At 56.8% G+C, this 19,712-nt stretch overlaps 1 protein-coding gene and 1 long non-coding RNA gene across 3 annotated transcripts; both read right to left on the reverse strand.

Moving 5' to 3' along the window:
* Positions 1–707: 707 nt before the first annotated feature.
* On the reverse strand, positions 708–16,343 carry LOC123801774 (uncharacterized). Of its 2 annotated transcripts, none has more exons than XR_006782334.2 (3): positions 11,624–16,343; positions 9,527–9,691; positions 708–3,243 (listed from the first exon to the last, which is right to left on the reverse strand). It is a non-coding gene; the product is annotated as an uncharacterized LOC123801774 (long non-coding RNA). The 2 variants fall into 2 exon arrangements; XR_006782335.2 differs by having other exon boundaries at positions 708–3,318.
* A 166-nt stretch (positions 16,344–16,509) lies between these two features.
* On the reverse strand, positions 16,510–18,338 carry IER2 (immediate early response 2). The gene has a single exon (XM_045812015.2). It carries the CDS (start codon positions 18,174–18,176, stop codon positions 17,508–17,510), a length of 669 nt encoding a protein of 222 aa, XP_045667971.1. The 5' UTR covers positions 18,177–18,338; the 3' UTR covers positions 16,510–17,507.
* Positions 18,339–19,712: the final 1,374 nt, after the last annotated feature.

Here is a 19,712-nt window from a genome sequence, read left to right on the forward strand (position 1 = left end):
GTCTGGGGTTATAATACGATATTGTTGTCTATAGTCACTCCACTGTGCGTTAGCTCTCCAGGACTTATCTTCTACTCCGAGCCAGTTTGTACCCTTAAACAACATCTGTCCTGTCCCTCCAACTCCCTTGGACACCGAAATTTGAATTGCATCTAATTTTCACATCGTGGTTTTTCTTCCCCAACCATTTAAAATTGAAAAGGCCATTCTCAACTTGCAGGCTGTGCAGAAACGGCAGCGGCTGCATTTAGCAAAGCAAGGCTGTGGAAGGTTCCAACACCACCTCTCGCCCCCCATCGGCTCCTTCTAATACCGTATCAGGGAGTCTGGAAGGATGATCCAGGTTTTTATTTTTATATTTTTTTAAAGATTTCATTTATTTATTTATTCATCAGAGAGAGAGAGAGAGAGAGCACAAGCAGGGGGAATGGCAGGCAGAGGGAGAAGCAGGCTCTCCACTGAGCAAGGAGCCTCATGTGGGGCTCAACCCCAGGACCCTGGGATCATGACCTGAGACCTGAGCCCAAGGCAGACGCTTAACCAACTGAGCCACCCAAGCGTCCCTGATCCAGGTTTTTAAAAATATGTCACTATGAGGAGCATACAAATCCACAATGTTATGAGCAAAAGGTCACGTGGTACAGAGTCGTCCCCACCCCCCCCCTTGCCTCCTCCTCTCTCCCATCCTGCCCCTGTAGCTTCACGGGGAGGTCACTATAATCAGTTAAGGAGGAGAAAATTCAGACAGGGGTTACAGATGGTCCTGCTGGGGGTTGTAGGCACCACCTGAAAGCTGGCAGCTGCAGCACCACATCCCTTCCCGGAACATTCTGGAAGGATGGTTGTGAAGGGAAACCCTCCCCGCGGGCAGAACTCCCAGCAGGGCACCTGGCTGTTCATTTTGGCTGGAAGGAGAAAGGGCCGGATGTGCAATCATATGCTGATTCGTGGGCTGTGGCCAAGGTTTGGCTGGATGGTCAGTGACTTGAAAGGAAAATGATTGGAAAATCCATGCCTGGGAAGTCTGGGAGGGAGCTGTGTGCGTAGACGTCTCTGAATGATTTTGTGTCCTGTGTGAATGCGCACTACTCTGGTCGGAATGGTTATGCACCCCCCACCCCCACCTCCAGAGTCATATGTTGAAATCCTAACCCCCAAAGTAATGGTACTAGGAGGCAGGGACTTGGGGAGGTGCTGAGATCACTGGAGTTGCCACGAACTACAGGGAGACCCCAGACAGCTCCCAGTCCCTTCTACCACGTGAGAACACAGCGAAAAAATCTGGTCTACGAACCAGATCTGCCAGCGCCTTGATCTTAGGCTTCCAGCCTCCAGAACGATGAGAAACAAATGTCTGTTGTTCAAAAGCCACATGGCCTACGGAATTTTCATCACAGCAGCCCGAACGGACTGACACTCACCAAAGGGTGACCTCTGCACAGGAGGATTATTTTAATAACCAAGTGAGTAGGATGACCCATTCCGTGGACCCACAAGCCTCTTTCTACAGATTTTGGTGGGCGCCTGGTGGCTCAGTCGGTTAAGCATCTGCCTTCGACTCAGGTCATGATCCCAGGGTCCTGGGATCGAGCCCCACATCGGGCTCCCTGCTCGGCAGGAGCCTGCTTCTCCCTCTCCCTCTGCCTGTCTCCCCAGCTTGTGCTCTCTCTGTCAAAGAAATAAATAAAATCTTTTTAAAAAATGACCTCAGATTTCCATTAAAAAAAAAGATACCCTTGTCATCCCTTGTCATTCTGTGGGCTCGTGATCAAAGTGGCCCCTGACCCCGTCTCCCCTCCCACCTGGGCGACCACTGTTAGCCACCTGGTCTACGTTGCGGCTCTGCTCTCCCCAGCGTCCTGAGACTTCCGTTTCTGAGTGGCTCCCAGGGGCAGGCACCCAGGAGGCACCGTCCCCACAGCCCGAAGGCCTGCTGCACTTGCACGTATGGGCTACAGGGACGGAAGACTCGGGTGCCCAGAAGAGCAGGGGTGAGCCCGCACTGCCTCCCACAGGCACCAAATCCTTTCATTTGAACCCAGCGTGCTGACGTTGAGACGAAATTCACATAACATAAAATTAACCCTTAACCATGTTAAAGTGTATGATTCAGCAGCATTTACTGCACTCACGCTGCCGCACAACCACTAGCCACTCACTATCTAGTTCCAGAATATTTCCATCAGCCCCAAAGGAGAACTTGGACCCGTTAAGCAGTCACTCCCCACGCCCCCCTCCCCAGCCCCCAGCAGCCACGAATCCACTTTCTGTCTCTGTCGATTGGCCTGTTCTGAATATGTCCTATAAAGGAAGTTATGATATGTGGCCTCTCATGCGTGACCGGCTTCTTTCTCTGAATACCACGGTTCGAGTTTCATCCACGTCAGAGCCTGTGTCCAAGCTTCATTCCTTTTTATGGCCAAATAATATTCCATAGTATGAATGGAATGCATTGTCGATTCATTCATTTGCTTTTTCTTAAGATTTTATTTGGGGGGGGGGATACCTGAGTGCCTCAGTCGGTTAAGCACCTGCCTTTGGCTCAGCTCATGATCCCGGGGTCCTGGGATCGGGTCCCGTGTCGGGCTCCCTGATCAGTGGGGAGCCTGCTTCTCCCTCTCCCTCTCACTCTGCCTACTCGTGCTCTCTCTCTGCCAAATAAATAAATAAAATCTTGAAAAAAAAGATTTTATTATTTTATTTATTTACTGAGAGAGAGAAAAAGAGAGAGCTCGAGCCAGGGGAGGGTTAGAGGGAAAGGGAGAGAGAGAATCCCAAGCAGACTCCATGCTGAGCGCGGGGTCTCGGTCCCAGGACCCTGAGATCATGACCTCAGCTGAGATCAAGAGTCCGACGCCGAACTGACGGAGCCTCCTAGGCGCCCCAGATTTTAAGTCATCGCTACACCCAACGTGGGGCTTGAACTCCCAACCCTGAGATCCAGAGTCGCGCGCCCCACCGACCGAGCCAGTCAGGCGCCCCTATCCATCTAGTCATCCATGGACCCCTGGGTTGTTTCCACCTTGTGACGATTGTGAATCACACGGGCATACGGGGATTTGTTTGAACAATGGTTTTTAATCCTTTAGGGTCTGGTGACTTGAGTTTTTACGCAGCAGGCCAGCTCTGCACCCAGCCCTTGATGGTTTGCACAAGCTCGGCAAATGTGTGTGACGTGCGTGAATGGATCCATCAGTCAGTGATCAACATTCGGAAGCGGCTTTCGTCCGCAGCACCACAGTTCTGTCGACAGAGAAGCCGGCTGGCTAAGGGGAGCGCCTTCAACGCCGCAGTTTGGGGATGGGGGGCGTGCGAAGTCTGAGGAGTCCAGCAAAACAGAGAGAAGGACATAGACGCCTTCTTCCTGAACTCTGGGGAAGCCTGGTGGTTTTCTAGAAAGGTCCCACATTTTAAGTCCAGCTCTAAGGGGACAGAGGAACAGGGTGCGAGTTCTCCCAAGGCAGCCCAGAAGGTGAAGTCAGCCCATTGGGTGACGGCGGCATCCCCAGCAAGGATGTGCCCACCGCCCTGCGGGGCTCCTGCCCTCCTGGCCTCCTGCTCCCAGCCCGCACTACAAACACCAGGGGTGGGAGCGCCGAGGACAAAGATGCACAGGAAACAGGACAGGACAGGACAAGTCCTCGTGGTTAAGGATCAAGAGACAGTGTACAGGAGGCTGGCCCGGCTCTGCATCCGGCCTGCCAGCGCGGGGTGACTATGAGGAGGACGGCAGATCACCTCAGTCTCTGCCACTGGCTGGGGACAGCCTCCTTCTCCCCCCCCCCCATCTGCCACCTTCCAAATCCCCAGGTCAAACTGCCCCAAGATGCTGTCCTGAACCCTCAGACACGTCACCCAGGCTCGACCACAGTCAGAAGCTACACGCGCCGGCACCACACTGCTGAGCCAGAGGCCCTGAAGAGCCCCAGGTACTCCCAGGGCCCCCAGCTGCCCAGGAGAAACCGGCCGGAAGAGGCCAGATGAGGGGTCTTTGCTGCAACACACCAGACCTCGCCTGGCCTGGAGAGGGGAGCCGAGCACTCCAGGGTGCCCCCTGCGACTCCTTCCTCGATGAGCCACCACTCTCCCCAACCCCCCAGAACTCTCTCCTTCTCCCATAACCCTATTGTGTTTCCTCATACTGTTTACCTTTAGCTGGCTCACCAGTGCCCGAGACTATTCGACACAGCCTGTGCCCCCACCCCAGTAGAAAACAAGGTCTCCAAGGATGGGGACCCCCCCACCCGTCCAGTCCAGGGACTGGCAAACTCCCGTAAAGGGCCAGATGGGAAATACGCTTGGCCCTGTGGGTCTCTGGTGCTACAAGTGCGTTTGGCCGCCAGAGGACAAAGCAGCCGGACAGCGCCTCCCACCCATCGGGACGGCTAGTAGCCCAAAACCCCAAACAGGTGTTGGTGGGGATGTGGGGAAATTAGAGCCCCTGTGCACCGTTGGTGGGAATGCCAAATGGTGCCAAACAGTCAACCACCATGGCAAACAGTATGCCGGTTCCTCCAAAGATTGAAAACAGACCTACTATGTGACCCAGCAATGCCGTTTCTGATTATACACCCCTAAAGAATGGAAAACGGGGTCTTAAAGAGAGATACGCACACTCACGTTCCTAGCAACATTATTGACAAGAGCTAAAATGCAGACGGAGGCAAAGCAGGTGTTCATGCACGAACTGATGGATAAGCAAAATGTGGTCCATCCACATAAGGGAAGAGTATTCAGCCTGACCAAGGGAGGGGATTTTGACACCTGCTACAACGTGGGTGAACCCTGAGATGATGATGAGTGAAATAAGCTGGACCCAGAAAGACAAATACTCTCGGATTCCACTTTATACGAGGTCCCCAAAGGAGTCAAGTTCACAGAGGCGGAAAGTAGGGTGGTGGGCGCCAGGGGCTGGCGGAGGGGGAATGGGGTCAGTCTTGCATAGGGACAGAGGGTCAGATTTACAGAGTTCTGGAGGATGGTGGGGACGGCTGCACAACACTGTGAATGGACTCATACACTCATCTGGACACTTAAAAATGGCTCCGAGGGTAAAATTCTTGGGTAAGTGCATTTTAACTCAATTAAAAAAAAAATAAAAACAGCCACAGACAACAGGGACATGAATGGGCATGACTGAGTACACACTAGCTATGCCTGCTAAAGCTGTAATTTCATCTGGTTTTTATGTTTCGTGGAATATTCTTTTCCTTTCATCTGTTTAATAATGCAGAAGCCATTCTGAACCTGAGGCTCGTGCAGAGGACGAGAGGAGGTGGCCCGCAGCCTGGGGTTTGGAGACCCTGGTCCCGTTTGCCTGGTCTCCTGCCTATTGTGCCTCTGGACCAGCGCAGGCCCGGGCCATGCTCAGAGCTGCTCCACGAACAACGGACGCGTGCAGCAAGATGGCAACAGCACGCCAGTGTCGCAGCCAGCTGGCCCGCAAGCAAACCCTGGTCCCTTCCCTTCCTTCCCGAGCAACCTCATGAAAGCCGATCCAGCTCTCCAGGCCTCAGCTTTGCGGCTGTCCATGATCTGGTCTAGCCCCGTGCGGGGCCGTCCTCTGCTAGATCCTCGTTTGGTTCCTCCCACTCTTTCTCATTCGCCCCCCTGCCCCCAGGAAACCAGGAAGCTCCGTCTTGGAGAGAGAGAAGACAGAAGCCTCCTGCCCGGGCTCAGGCCCGGAGCCTCACTCCTCGGGGTCCCCCTCTCCACCCCAGCCCAAGCCAGCGCTGAGGTCTGCTCTGTACCACACACACACACTCTCTCGTCCAGGCCTAAATATATTCCAACCTCAGAGACATTCCCCGCCCCACACTCATTTCCGCCCTTCTGCCCTAGCATGGTGCCAAGAACAGAAATCCAGAGGGGGGGGAGGTCGGGGGGCACACCGGGAGAGGAAAAGGAGGAGGGAGAGAGCCAGTGTGACTTGTCTGAGATGTGGCCTCAAGGGTCCCGGTCGGGATGGGGATGCTGGGGAAGCTGAGAATGCGGGGGATCCCCCCACCCTGCCCAGCGCTTCTCTCCACGCTCGGCAGCTCTGTGAGTCACCATCCCGGCATTCGCTGGCAGGGAGCCAGGGCTGGGTGGGCCCGCAGGGCGGCAGGCAGGCGGGCGGGGAGACCTACTTTAGCCTCTGGTTTCTCCTGCGCGCCCACAAGGGCCTTGGGTCTCAGAGCACACACCCCAGCACCCACTCAGTAAATCCAGGGGCCGGGTCGGGGCTCCCCACGCCCTCTGCTCCGGGCAGCTGCTGCCGCCACCACCCACCCCTGGGAACCAGGAAGGAAGGGCCGCCTGTCTCCACCCACCTGGGGCACTGCTCAAGCCGCTGCATGGGCAAGTCCGGCCATCAGGGGCTGGGGAGCCGGCACCCCTCCCTCCAGGTAGAGGGGATGTGGCCTAGAAAGGTGGCCCTGCTGACCACCCCTCCGCCAACATGCCAGGACCTGCCAATCGCCTCCGTCTCCAGGACTCAAGCCAAGGCCCCAGCCTATACGCCACAGCTATACTTGGGAAAAGACACACACAACACACACACACACACACACACACACACACACACACACACACACACAGTGATGCTTTGCAGAGGGACACACGTGTAGAGATGCAGGGCAGTGGATGGCGGGGGATGAGCCTACCCCTTCCCCCTCCCCCCCCCAACAGTCAGCCACATCTGGGGACAGTTTGATCACCATGACTGGGCCGAGGTGGGACATCCCCCGAGGCACACGGCAGCCCCACCACAGAGAACACTCCAGCCACAAAAGTCAAGAAACTGCCCGCATATGCCTGGGTTCAAATCCAGGCTACGGCACTTTTTAGCTATAAACACTATACACAGTAGGAAAGCTCTCTACCCACAGGGTGCCTCCGTTTCCTCAGTGTGAAATGAGGGGAACGCCGTAATCAATCAAGCGGTGAGGACTCTGAGTGAAGTACTTCAAGTAATCAGCACTAGTTTCTATGACTGTTGTCATTCTTTTTTTCTTTTTCTTTAAGTAATCTCTATGCCCAACATGGCGCTCGAACTCACGACTCTTAGGTCGTACGGACTGAGCCAGCCAGGTGCCCCTGTTCTCATTCTTCTTTTTTTTTTTTTAATTTTATTTATTTATTTGGCAGAAAGAGAGAGAGCATGAGCGGGGGCGGGGCGGACAGAGGGAGAGGGAAAAGCAGGCTCCCCACTGAGCAGGTAGCCCCAACCCCAGGACCCCAGGATCCTGAGATCATGACCTGAGCCAAAGGCAGCGGCCTAACCAACTGCCCAGGCACCCGCCCCTGCTGTCATTCTTAAGACCTCAGGCTCCAAGTCCCATAGACTCGAATTAAAATCCGACACTTGTCATGGGGCATCTGGCTGGCTCAGGTGAGTTCAAGCCCTATGTCATGTGTACACCTTACTTAAAAAAAAAAAAAAAGACACTTCTGAACTGAATTTGGACAAGTGCTGTTGATGCCTGTCGCAGGAGTCACGAGGAGAAAAGACGAGCTACTGGGCACACAGCCTCAGTGCGCGTTTGGGGACACAGGGGTGCAGAGGAAACGCTTGCTGAGCTTAGAAGTGCCTGAGCCTGGAAGGGGCACTAGGGGACACAAGACCATCTGGCTTCTGGGTTCCAAGGATGCCATGGCAACAGGACAGGATGGGCTCAGGTGCAAGAGAGCGGGAGGAGAAGGTTTCGGGGAGGATTCACGCTGGCCCCAAGCACCAAGCAGGAAGCATATGGCTCTGTGCATGCGTGAGACCCGGCCAACCTGGAGTGTGGCTGGCAGGAGCGTTCTGAGGAACGTCCCCCCCAGCTTTCTAGAATGTACAGGCCAGCGGAAAGGAGGGGAAGTTACTGGAAGCAGGGAACGGGCACACAGGGTAATCCAGGACAATCAGGGGCAGAGAATGCCCAGGAGTCGTGTGTGTGTGTGTGTGTGTGTGTGTGTGTGTGTGTGTGTGTGTAACCCACAGGGCCTACACTGAGCTCTTGCTGTTGAGGAGACTGAGCCCGCCCTCCCTGTCTGACCAGAAACCCAGGTCCAAGCTGGAGACATGGTCTGGGGATGGATCCCGGCTCTGGGCTTCCCAGCCCTACAGTGGGCCTCCTGGGAGCTTGGACCCGTCCATGCAGGCCCGCACCCCTCCCACGTGTGTACAGAGAGCCAAGAGAAAGAGGGATGGGCTTGAGGAGAAATGAAGGAGGCGAGGGGAAATACGATGATGCCCAGGCTGCCCAGGAAGCCACAGAAATGGCCACTGATGCATACGGGGTCCCCCAGGGCCTTCCCTCGCAAATGGCAGCCTCGCCTCACAGCAGCCAGAGATGTAAAGCAAAGCGAAGCGACAAGAGGGGGAGACCCAGGCAGGAAGGAGAGCTTTGCTGGTTCCAGTGCGCACCCCTTCTCACAGCCTGTGTCTCGTTTTTCTTCAGAACTGGCTTCACACCCACCCCTCTCAGAAGAGACTGCCTGGTCCCAAACTACAGGACAGCACTTTGAAAATTCCAGGATCTGTTTACAAGGCAGCGTCTGTGGGGATTTCGATGGGAGCTGGGGAATCCATGGAACTCAGGGCTGCAGACTCCAGCCGCCACTCCGACACAGAGCCCAAGAGGGAAAGGGTCTCAAGACACCCTCACCCCCAGCCCACCCCGACGAGTCTGAGAGCTGCGGGCCCGCAGGGACCCAGCAATGAGTAATGGCAGGCTAGTTTTGCCTTCCCGGTGGCCAGAAGCCAGGACAAGGTTCATTCCGGAAGGGCGGGCCACAAAAGGGAGGGGAGGGAGAGGGAGGGGGCCTCAGGTGGAGGCTGGTTGGTGGTAGGCTGGCCTGGGGCCCAAACCCCAGAGCAGCCCAAACCCCAGCTGCCCGGCCTCCAGCAGGCCCTCCCCGCCTGCCTGCCGGGCTGAAAGGCAAACGCACTGAGCCACTTCCTGTTCCAGATACCAGCAAGAGGGCCTGGCAACAACCTTTCCAGTCTAGAAGTTTGCTTTTGCTCAGTAAATAATGATTACAAAAACAAAACAAACAAACAAATAAAAACAAACAAACAAAAACCCCCCAAGCCAACTTTGTCCTCACCAAGCCCTTGGGGAGCTTTTTGCTGGGACAAAAGATGATACCAAGTCACCCAGCAATTGGGTCTGAAAAAGCTGAAGAGGGCATTTGGTGGACAAACCTGATGGGCAGTCTGCGAGGATGGAGGAAGAGAGAGAAAAGGCCGCCAGTGGTGGCGCGCGTGGCTCTCACCCCCACTGAGCTCTTTCCTTAGCTGTGAAGGGAAGATAAGCTGCTGGGTATATACAAGCAAAAGTCCACTGGTGTGGACAAGGGCCCCTACGTAACCCCTGCCCCAACCCCCAATCCAAGAGAGAAAGAAAAACAATGGACTGTGTTTTAATAGACACACATTTGCTCTGTGCCTCAACTCCCTCATCTGTAAAATGGGACCAGTGAAAGTGCCTACTTTAATTCTGACCTAGGCTAGCGGGGAGGCATTAGTGAACACAAAAGAGGAGCCAAACATAGTTACCTGGCTGGTGGAAGGCATCAGATGTAGTCTCTTCTTAAAACAGGGCGTGTTATCTGGTTTCTAACTACCCGAAAGCCTCCAGGGCCGGATGCTGAGTCCCCAGGGGCCCTCAGAGGCTCTTGGAGGCTCACAGAATCTCTTGGGGGTGAGCTTCTCAGGCTAGCTCTGTAAACAGAAGGGACTTTGCATGAATCCTCAAATTAACACAGCAGCTTATTCCCCATCATGGCTTCCCAGGGCTCCAAGGAACAGCAAAAGGTTTCCAGGACCCCTAGCTCAGGTTGCTCTGGTCCGTTAGGACCACCCTGTGCTCCACTCAGGCCCTTGGGAGAACTTCCCAGACAGGGAAACTGAGGCCCAGACCACCCAGGGAATTGGCTCAGGGGGCGTGACCTCCAGCTAATCTGGCAGGGCAGCAAACAGGGCTGAATCTTGGATTCACCTGGGTCCCTCCGCCGAGCCCTGCCCGCCACCAGAGATCCTGGGATGTCTCGGTGCGCAGCGTGGAGGATTCTCCCAGGCTAGCTATGCCCTGTCCCTTGGCTGTCCAACCCTCAGCTCAACAGAACGCAAAGAACCAGGCTCTATGACTCCATGGAGGAACGCAAGGTCTGCTCTCAGCTCACCGTTTCTGATCACTTTGGAAAAGAAGACCCCCAACAGGAGAAAAGGAACTGCATGTTTGCTCGCTTTGGCATTCCCCTCCCTGTCCCCCTCCGCAGTGCAGGCCTCTGAGATGCGCCCCAAGCTGCAAGCCGAGGGGGTTAACAGGAAGCGTCTGGCGTCCTGCAGCTACAGAAGCCCATTGTTCTCTGCCAGTCCCCTCCCCCTCGTCCAGGAAGACCCTCTGGGGAGCTCCTTCAAAAGGGCCTGACCGGTGTCTCCAGGCTGCTGGCCAGCCTGTCGGGAGAGTGAGCACAGGAAAAGGAAGCCCGCCGGGCGCGGGCTGGGGCACAGCTGTCACCGCCACGTCTCAGGGGGTTTCCGAGGAAGGGGGGTGCTCCGCCTTGCCTGCCCCTGGGTGGGGGCAGCCCTCCCTGCAGTCCCCATCTGGAAACCAGAAAGCTTTGATCTCCAGCCTTTAGGTACAACTTAAGCTCCTGCCTCCCTCCACCCGTTTCCCCCCTTCACACCACCACCCCTCCCCCATCTCTGGTTCAGAAAGTTTCACACCCCACCCCTCCTCCATCTGATTTCAGATCTTCTCCAGGTCCTAACTGTCAGCTTTTTCCGATTAGCAGACTCCGGTGGAGGAGGGGGGAAACGTGTGCTTTGGTGGGGCGTCCCGGATTTGAGGGGCGCAGGGAGGAGGAGAGCTGTTAGCAATTCCCTGGGAGACCCTGGGGGCGGGCAGGGCGAGGGCGAGCAGCTGGCCACCAGATGTGGGTGGACAGGCTGAGGAGGAAATTAATTGGTGCCAGTCGGTGGCAGGCGGGGAAAGGCAGGTCCCCAGGGGCCAGGGGAGCCGCCTAGGTGCGGGACGGAGCTGAAGGGGCGGGGGTGGGGGTGACAGTGAATGTTGAGATTATTTCTTAGCTGAGAGTCAACGATTTGGGGGAGGGGGGCTGATCCTGGACCGAATGGGGCCGGGAGATTGGAAGGCCAAGAGGAATAAAAAGGGCTGGGGGGGGGGCGGGGACCCAGGGGGATTTCTGCCGAGAGGGGCTGCGTTAAAAAGGATCAGGCAGGGAGGTGGGTGTGGGGAGGGCTCAAGCCTGGACAAATAGGTGGAGGGCCTTCGGCCTTGGGCTCAGCTCTCCGGGACACAAATCTGGGGAGACCTAAGCTCCCCTTAACACACAGGCGGGGGGGGGGGGGAATAAAGCCCTAGGCTGAGCCTCAGGAAACATAGAAGTAGCCTAGTGAGCGCAACTCTGGACACAGGTGGAGAAGGTGTGGGCTCCCCGGAACATAGGTATGTGGATCTGAGCTCCAGTAGACACTGCTGTGGGGGCTCTGGCCCCCCTGGACACTGGTGTGGGGTTCTGGGCTCCTCTGGACACATGGAGGTTTCAGCAGCCTCCACGACGACGACGGGGAGCGTGAGCCTCAAACTCTGGCAATCCCCATTTCCCTTCCGCGTTTTCCGCGATTTACCTGATGCCGGCGGGCCCCCAGCCCCAGACGCCCCCGGCGCGGCCTCCGCCTTGCGGCGCGGCCCCTAAGTCACGCCCTTGCCTCCGCGGGGCGTGCTGGGGGTGGAGGGCCACGCGCGGACGGCCTGGGCGGGTTCCGGAAGGGACCGGTTTGGGGGCGAGGGGCGTGGCCCGGGCCACACCACTACAGTGGCAGTTCCTGGAAGTCACTAGGTGCAGCGCGCGGGGGCGGGACCGGAGCAGAGCGCGAGCGGGGAAACGCGTATATCCCGCTCCCGTCTGTGATTGACACCCACATCGCTCCGCCCCGCGTTGTGGCTAGTTACGGACTCCGACAGTCCTGCCTGCGGCTCAAACTTCCTCGCGGGGATCAAGCCCGGTCCTCGCCCCGCCTGGCCGAGGCCTGCGTCTGTCTTCCCCTCTCGGACGCGTGGACCTCGCCCAGGTTCCTGGAACCGGGTAAACCGGTCTGGGCGCTGCTTCTGTGACCCAGCCCTTTCCCAGCTCTGCGGAGGCTTCATCGGGGCGCCTGTCCTGCACCGCAGAGAGGGGAGGGGATCTTGGGATGGCGGGCACGTCTAGAGCTGTCCCCTACTTGCTCTCATGCAGGGCGATCCTCTCTGGCCTCAGTTTCCCGATCCGTAAAAAGTGGAGTTCAAAGGACTGATCTCAAAAGGAGAGTTGCAAATGCATCATTCATTCACAAAAATCACTGCTAGACTTGTTCTGCCCTCGCTTGGAGGCCATAGGCTAGAAGAGTAAAACCCGGAAACCAATGTAAAATTGCAACCGTGATACTAAAAAAAAAAACAAAAAAAAAAAACAACCAACCAACCAAACAAAACGCTCCTGATCTGAGTGTCAGTAAACAGGAGTCTTGGACCAAAATGGGGGCATTTGTAGCTTTGTCTCTCTTCCAGAAGCAGAATTTTCTTAACTCTGGAACAGTGGACAAAGTGATCTAATGCTAATATATATTTTTTTAAAGATTTTATTTATTTATTTATTTGACAGAGAGAGACAGCTAGCGAGAGAGGGAACACAAGCAGGGGGAGTGAGAGAGAAAGAAACAGACTCCCAGCAGAAGAGCCCTACCTGGGGCTCCATCCCACAACTCCCAGATCACGCCCTGAGCTGAAGGCAGATGCTTAACGACTGAGCCACCCAGGCGCCCCTCTAATGCTAATATTTAAAGAAGACAATGAATCCCTCAGTTTCTCTCTTTTCAGCTTTGTCTTCACCTAGTCTTCTGACTAAAGCTAGGCCTCTTCCGATCCTAATAATGTGTCTTTAACTCTTGCTAATCTCCCTTCCTAAGAAAGTTGTCTGTTTCAGCAGGCTCTTACGACGTTTTGTTTTCACTGTAACTTTTATTAACTGTTATCTTCTAAGTATGGCTAATGATTAACAAGTAAGTTACGTTAAGAAAAATCTTGAGATAAATAATAGTATAGTCGGTATGCAGATATGACAAAAATCCTGACTGTCAACTGTCTGAAATTTGGGAAATTCTATTCTAAGAGCCATGAGAAGCCACTGATTAAATGAGACAATAAATATTAAGCACTTAGCACTTGCTTACCCAAGACAGCTTCATTCACTCTTTCAGGCCTGTGTTGGGCATTCGTGGAAGTGACATTCAAATGAGGGCACAGATGCTAACTAGAACTTGAATCTACCCTTTCAGACGGTGAGCAGTGACCTAAGGATGGCCAAGAAGAGGGGTAAAGGAGCTGAGTGGCAGAATGGGGAGCTATTTTAGATCAGGGGCCAAAGAAGACCACTCCAAGGAGGTGACATTGCAGCAGAAATCCGAAGAAAGTAAGAATGGGTGTCTGGGGGAAGAGCATTGTAGGCAGAAGGAACAGCAAGTGCAAAGGCCCTGGGCTGGAACCTACTTGGCCTGTTCTCCAGGCAGGAAGGAGGCCACTGTGGATGAAGCAGAAGGGAGCTGGACAGTGAAATGATCCAATTTGCATTTTGTAAGATCTGTGTAGCTGCTGTGCAGAATAGACGGTGTGGGCAAGGGCAGCGAAGAAGCTCTGCCCTGATCCAGGGGAGAGGTGATGGCAGCTCACACCAAGATGGGAGTCCTGAAGGCAGGAGAGTGGAGTGGGGTGAGAGGTCAAATCTACAGCACCTGTGACTGGGTGCCCTGTGAGGGAAGGAGAAAAAGGGATTCAAGGAGGATTCCTCAGTTGGGAGCCTGGCAGGAAACAGCAAGAAATCTCTTTGGGTCCTGTTATGTTTGGCATACCTTAGTGCCCCACCAGGAGACATAGGGAGGGGGCTTGGACAGAAAGTCTGGGGGTGGGGGGCAGGTCCAGGATGGGGAGGGAAATATGGGAGTCAGCATAGAGTGGCATTTAGAGTCTGAAGACTGAATGAGACTACCTACCAAGGGGTGAGTGTAGACAGAGGCCTGGGGCCTGAGGGCTGGAAGTGTGGGGGCCTGGAGGAGGGAAGAGTCAACCTTGTCAAATCACTAGGAGGAGACCAAACTCTCATATGGAGTTACTGGAGGCGGGGACTATTTTCCAGCTCTCTGGGACATGCACAGCATCTGTATACACATTACATATATGTCGGTATGGCTGTATGTGCTTCTAAACGGTCGGCACTGTTACCATCCTGGGTTCTAACAATAATAAAATAACACTTCCGGTGTGCCAGGCTTTCACTATGCACTTTATACATAGTATCTCACTTCCTCTTCCGCAATGAACCACAATTTGCAGCCGGGGGAAAACTGAGGCCCAGAGAGGTGAGGTGACTTGTTCAGTGCTGCACAGCCAGCAAGCGGGGCTGGTAGCCCGGCTCCAGAATGTGTTCTTTTTCTTTCTTTCTTTCTTTCTTTTTTTTTTTTTTTTAAGATTTTATTTATTTGACAGAGAGAGACACAGAGAGAGAGGGAACACAAGCAGGGGGAGTGGGAGAGGGAGAGGCAGGCTTCCCGCTGAGCAGGGAGCTGGATGCGGGGCTCAAAACCAGGACCCTGGGATCACGACCTGAGCCTAAAGCAGACGCTTAACAACCGAGCCACCCAGGCGCCCCCAGAATCTGTGTTCTGACCCCGCAACTTCTCCAGCTGGCCTTTGTCACTCTGCATCACAGTTCTGAGGTATCTGTGTTGCCAGGGTGTGTAGACCTGTCCCACTCAGGCCATTTACTCTCTGGGGAGGCATGGGTCGTGCGCGTTCTACCAGACCAGTCCGGTTTGCTGGGCGTGTAGGTTGTTTGCAATTGGTGCCAGTCTGGACAGCCCAGTAGTGAACACGGTCCTGGAGCCTCCCGCTGCAGGCTTGAGGCTCCCTGGAGAATCCACTGATCAAGGGATAGGTGACATTTTTGGTTTTCACGGCTATTGCCCCATCAATTACCCCCGGAGGGCCTGTCCCAATAACCCAATGCCATGTAAAGGTGTGAAAACCCCAAATCTCATCAAAGCTGGTTTTTGTGACAAATGTTGCCTATTCTGAAGGGTGAAATGGGGGTCTCGGGAAGGGGTCTATCTTAAAGGGAGGTGCGTGGGGGAGCTTCTCCTGTCTCCCACCGCATCATCTCCAGCCCCCAGCCCGGAAACCCCCTGGGAGGCAGGGTCAGGGATCAGCCAGGCCGCTTCCCGGGAGGAAGGAAGGGCCAGGAGGTTCCTGCGACAGGATGCGCAGCGAGGCCCCCTCCCCAGCCGCCAGGGACTTCCCGGGCGGGCTAGGTTCTCGGGGGAGTTGCTCCCACGCGAACGCACTGAACTGCTGCGGGGGGGGGGGGCTCCCGCCCCCGCACGTCCCACTGGGGAGTTATGGGTCAGGACCCCGAGTGGGTGGCGCTAAAGTCTCCCATGTTTCCCAGAAAAGAATCAGGTGGCCATGGAGGCGAGCGAGGCTAGATTCCCCTGGGGGAGCCCTGAGGGAGGCGGGGAGTAGGGAGTGGGGCGGGTGGACCAGGCAGGAGGGGATCCGGAGGCGGGCGTTCTGGGGCGGGTCCGCCCTCCACCGCACCCTCCTCCTCCCACCCTAGGGCCACGGGGTCAGGTCCCCCGGGGTCGCAGGAGGCTCGCAGCGCCGGAGCCAGCCGGCTGGAGGCGGGGCGGCCGCTTTCCCGGAGCCTCCCGCCGCCCTCACTGCCCGCACCTGCGGCTCCTTTGTCCTCCCGACATCCACCCCGCCACCCGCCCTGGGGCAACGCCTGACAGCCCCTCTTAGATCAGCGGAGGGTAGATTATGAGCGTTTTATCCTCTGCGGTGACTGAAATGGAGCTGGATGAAGCCGAAGCAAATAACGAGGGCTCTCGCTGGCATTTCTAAATCTACAGCCGCCTCGAGGGAAAGCTGTTTAGAGGCCCACTTCACAGATGAGGAAACTGAGGCTGGTAACTCACCTCCCAGCCTGAGTCACACAATTAACCCGCCAGAGATTAGAACAGGGGTAAAAAGAGCGCTCCAAAGCTCACCTCAGCTCCCCCGCAGGCCGTGGGGCCCCCGCCAAAGCTGATTCTGTTGGTCAAGTGGGGTGGGGGGGGTGAGACCTGCCGTCCTTCCAAAGTCTCCAAAGGAGGCATGGACCTCCCAAATCCGCCTGGGGCACTGGACCCAGCAGTATTTCCCCCCAAACGTCTCAAATTCGTCAAGTACACCCCCCCCCCACCGGAGTTGTAGAATTTCGAAGAAACTCCTAAATATGGGGGAGGTTAAGGAGTCGGAACACCAGAGCACCCAGCACGGAAATGCTCTGGCAAAGAAAAGGGGGCCCAACCCCATCCCGCCCACTCTGCCCACGTGATAGCCGGTCAGACCGGTTTCTGGGGCCCCAGCAAGCCGCCGCCAGCTCCTGACCCCTTAACCCTGCCCCTCCCCCACCAGGGAAGAAAACCAGACGGGCAGCACTTACTTTATTCAAATGGTCTTTATTTTATCTGGCGTTTCTAGCAAAAGGCCAGATAGACGAAGTTAAACAGAATTCACCACAGTAAAGGTAAACAGACCTCAGGACGCCCTGGCAAGAATCTTCCCCTCCCCAAATTGGCCCAGTCCCACCAGCAACTGGTCCCAGCTCAGCCTTACAGCGCTTTAAACACCCCCACCAATTTCTGTGATTCAGACCAGGATCGTCTGGGTTGTGTCTGTGTGTCTGAGGGATGGTCACGCTTGAGATTGTGAATATGTTCCCACCTCTAACGCACCAGATGACAAAAATTGTAACCCGAAATTAGATCAGCCCCCCCCTCCCCCGCTATTCGCCCGAAGGCGCAGGGGCGCGGGGCACAAACCCGCAGCAAGCGGGGCGACGTGACTCAGGACGCCCTCCTCCCAGTCCCCAGGGCGATCCACACCCCAGACCCTCCTCCCAGGCCCCACACCCACGCAAGGCAACAGGAAGCTCCCCACGTCTGCCCCATGACGCAACGATGACCGCTTGCACAAGTATGTCATTGGTGGGGGAAGGGGAGCGCCTGCCTGGAATTCTCTGAGGTTGGAAATGCAAACACCAACTACTGAAAAACCTTGAAAGGGCAGCACAGCTCCCAATAAAAAATAAAAGTCCGACCCTGAGGAGTTTCAAGAACCAAGCCTCCCTGCTCCCAGTCCCAGAAGGAGAGGGAAAGGTCCACGTCCCAGTCCGTTAAGACAGCACCTGTGGGCGCAGCAGGTCTCGGCGGAAGGCGCTCGCGCTCCCGGCTCAGGCTCCTCGGCGCCGCCGCGGCACACAGGCGGCGACGGCTCCCCGAGGGCAGAGTCCCTCTTCAGGCCTCTCAGCAGCCCGGGCGGCAGCTCCTCTCCATCGTTTCGGCGGGCACTCCCCCGGGGGTGGGCCTCGCCTGCGGTCTGCACACTCCGGCCGACGGTTCGGCCCGCGCTCTGGGCTCCGGTAGCGCCGCTCGGGGACCCTCAGAAGGCCACCACGGCCCGCACGAGCACGTTCAGCATGCTGTCCGCCGGGCGACAGGCCGGCTTCGCCTCGCACGCCGGCGGCGCCGTCGGGGGGGCGGCGGGGCTGCAGTTCAGGAGGCCAGAGAAGCGCCTCTGTAGGACGCGTGCCAGGTTGGGGAAGGCGCCCTCAGCTTGCGCGGGAGGTGGCTGCAGGCGATCAGGGACCTCCGAAGAGGCTCCTTCCTCCTCCTCCTCTTCTAGACGGGCTTTCTTGCTTGGGACCAGTCCGACGTCCCCGCCGTCACTCAGGCTGCTGTTCCGCCGCTTTCGGCTGACTTTCGTGGGGCGCGGGGCACAGAGGGCTGGGGTCTCCTCCGCTCGCGGCGCTTCCCGCGTGTCCATGGGCTCCGGAGAGGACTGCTCACCGTCGGGGGGCGCTGCCTCGGCTACAGCTTCCGCTTCCCGCGACTGGTGCAGGCGAGGATCAGGCGAGCGGACGGGCGGCAAGGGCACCTCGGGCTCGTGGGCTTCCACCTTGGCTGAGAGGTAGAGCTCTCGGGCGCTGCGCATGACCAGCGATAACTGCAGACTCCGGTGCAGCCGCAGGCCACCGCGCTGCATGCGCGAATGGTACATCTTCCACACCGACAGAGTCATGATGCGTTGCGCCTCCTTCTGCACTTCCATGGCGGCTCGACGGCGGGGGCGAGGGCGGCGGGGACTTCCTGGTTGGGCAGGACAGGTAGCAGGTGCACTCCGAGCAACGCGCTCCCTCACGCTTCTCCCCTCACGCCAACCCACGCTGTGACACCGCTAGGACGCACTGTCCTGGCGCCCGCCACCCGAGCCCTTTTGTACCCGGAGTGAAGTCACCGAGACGCCCCGCCCAATCAGAGAGCCGCATCCGGGCTTCCCAACGCACCAAGGCAGGAGACTCCTTAAAGCGACAGGGTGGAATTTACCGAGTCGGGGAGAAGGGACGGGAGTCGGGGCTAGGAGTAGCGTCCCCCAGTCCACGCGGAGCTCTCGGGTGGTCTCCTTTCTCAGGGCCCTCAATGCGCTAGCGCGCAGGCCCAGAGGAGGGGGGCCGCGGATGTGGGGCAGAGTCCACCCACGTGCTTGCGTCTGAAACCCCAGCTGGTTGTAGGCGGCAAGTTTCCCTTCGCGCCGGGGAAGACCGGGTTTCGAACCGGTACATCCCCCGTGGGCACAGTTCCTAGCATCTACCAGGTGTCTGATATTTTTTTGAATCAGTAACCGATTAATGTTTTTTGAATCAATAACCGTGCTAACACTAAGCACTACCCGCCAGGCGCTGTTAAGGGCTTTCCTTTACTAAATACCTCATTGGTGCCTCACCTCCACTCCGCGGAGGGTAGTGTTATACCTGATTTCTTCAGGTGGGGAAATCGAGATAGAGTGATTGGTTCAATATTTGCTGAACGAACAAAGAGGCCACGGAGGCCTCCAGCTCTTGCGTCTCTAGCCTAAGCCAGCCCTCCTCACTCCCCTGTCTGTAGGCAGTGAGGCGGCGGGCAGCGCTGCTGGCTCCAGGACATAGCCGCCCACTCCACGGGCAGCGGATGTCTGCAGACACGAGCGCAGCCCGGGCTGCCATTGATGCGTCCCACACCGTACATCCCCCCCCCCAGTTTCCCTCTACACGAGCTCCACGGGTGGGCTGGGTACTCGCAAGACCGAGGACCCGGCAACAGGACAGTCCGGGTGAACACGTGGCAGCGCCCCTGGAATACACGGCTCTGCTCCGCCTCTGCGCCCCGGGAAGCGAGGTTGGGGTAGGAGCTGTAACCTGAGCAACGCGGAGACCGAGCAGATAGAGGGAAAACATCGGCCCCACCTTCCGCTACGCCCTATCGCTCCAAGAAAACCTATTCCCAGTTCCTCCAAAACAAGATGCAGAATTGTTCCTACAGCTCCATTCATTCGTGGCAAGGGCCCTTTAAGGGAAGGCTCCTCTCTCCCCCTCCCCCAGCCGCCGACAGGCGGGCAGAATCTTCCGGCCACTGGAAGCGCCAGACTTCCACGACTAAATTTGGATATAATGACGTAGGGCAGGCGCGCGAGCCGCTTCCGGCTGCCCATATAAGGACAGGGGCCGGGATCTCTACTCTGAACTGCGGCAGCCTCCTTCCGGGCGGGCGGGGGCGGTGCCTTGGCCTCGGAACACGCCCCCTCCCTTACCCTCCCCCTCTCCCGGCAGGT

This window comes from Ursus americanus, chromosome 14 (assembly GCF_024610735.1).
Source record: "Ursus americanus isolate L20-20 chromosome 14, mUrsAme1.1.p, whole genome shotgun sequence".
Taxonomy (NCBI): Eukaryota; Metazoa; Chordata; class Mammalia; order Carnivora; family Ursidae; genus Ursus; species Ursus americanus.

What these genes read in the sequence shown, in the direction of transcription:
- IER2 (XM_045812015.2), bottom strand. Translation starts at nt 18,176, where the DNA reads ATGGAAGTGCAGAAGGAGGCGCAACGCATCATGACTCTGTCGGTGTGG.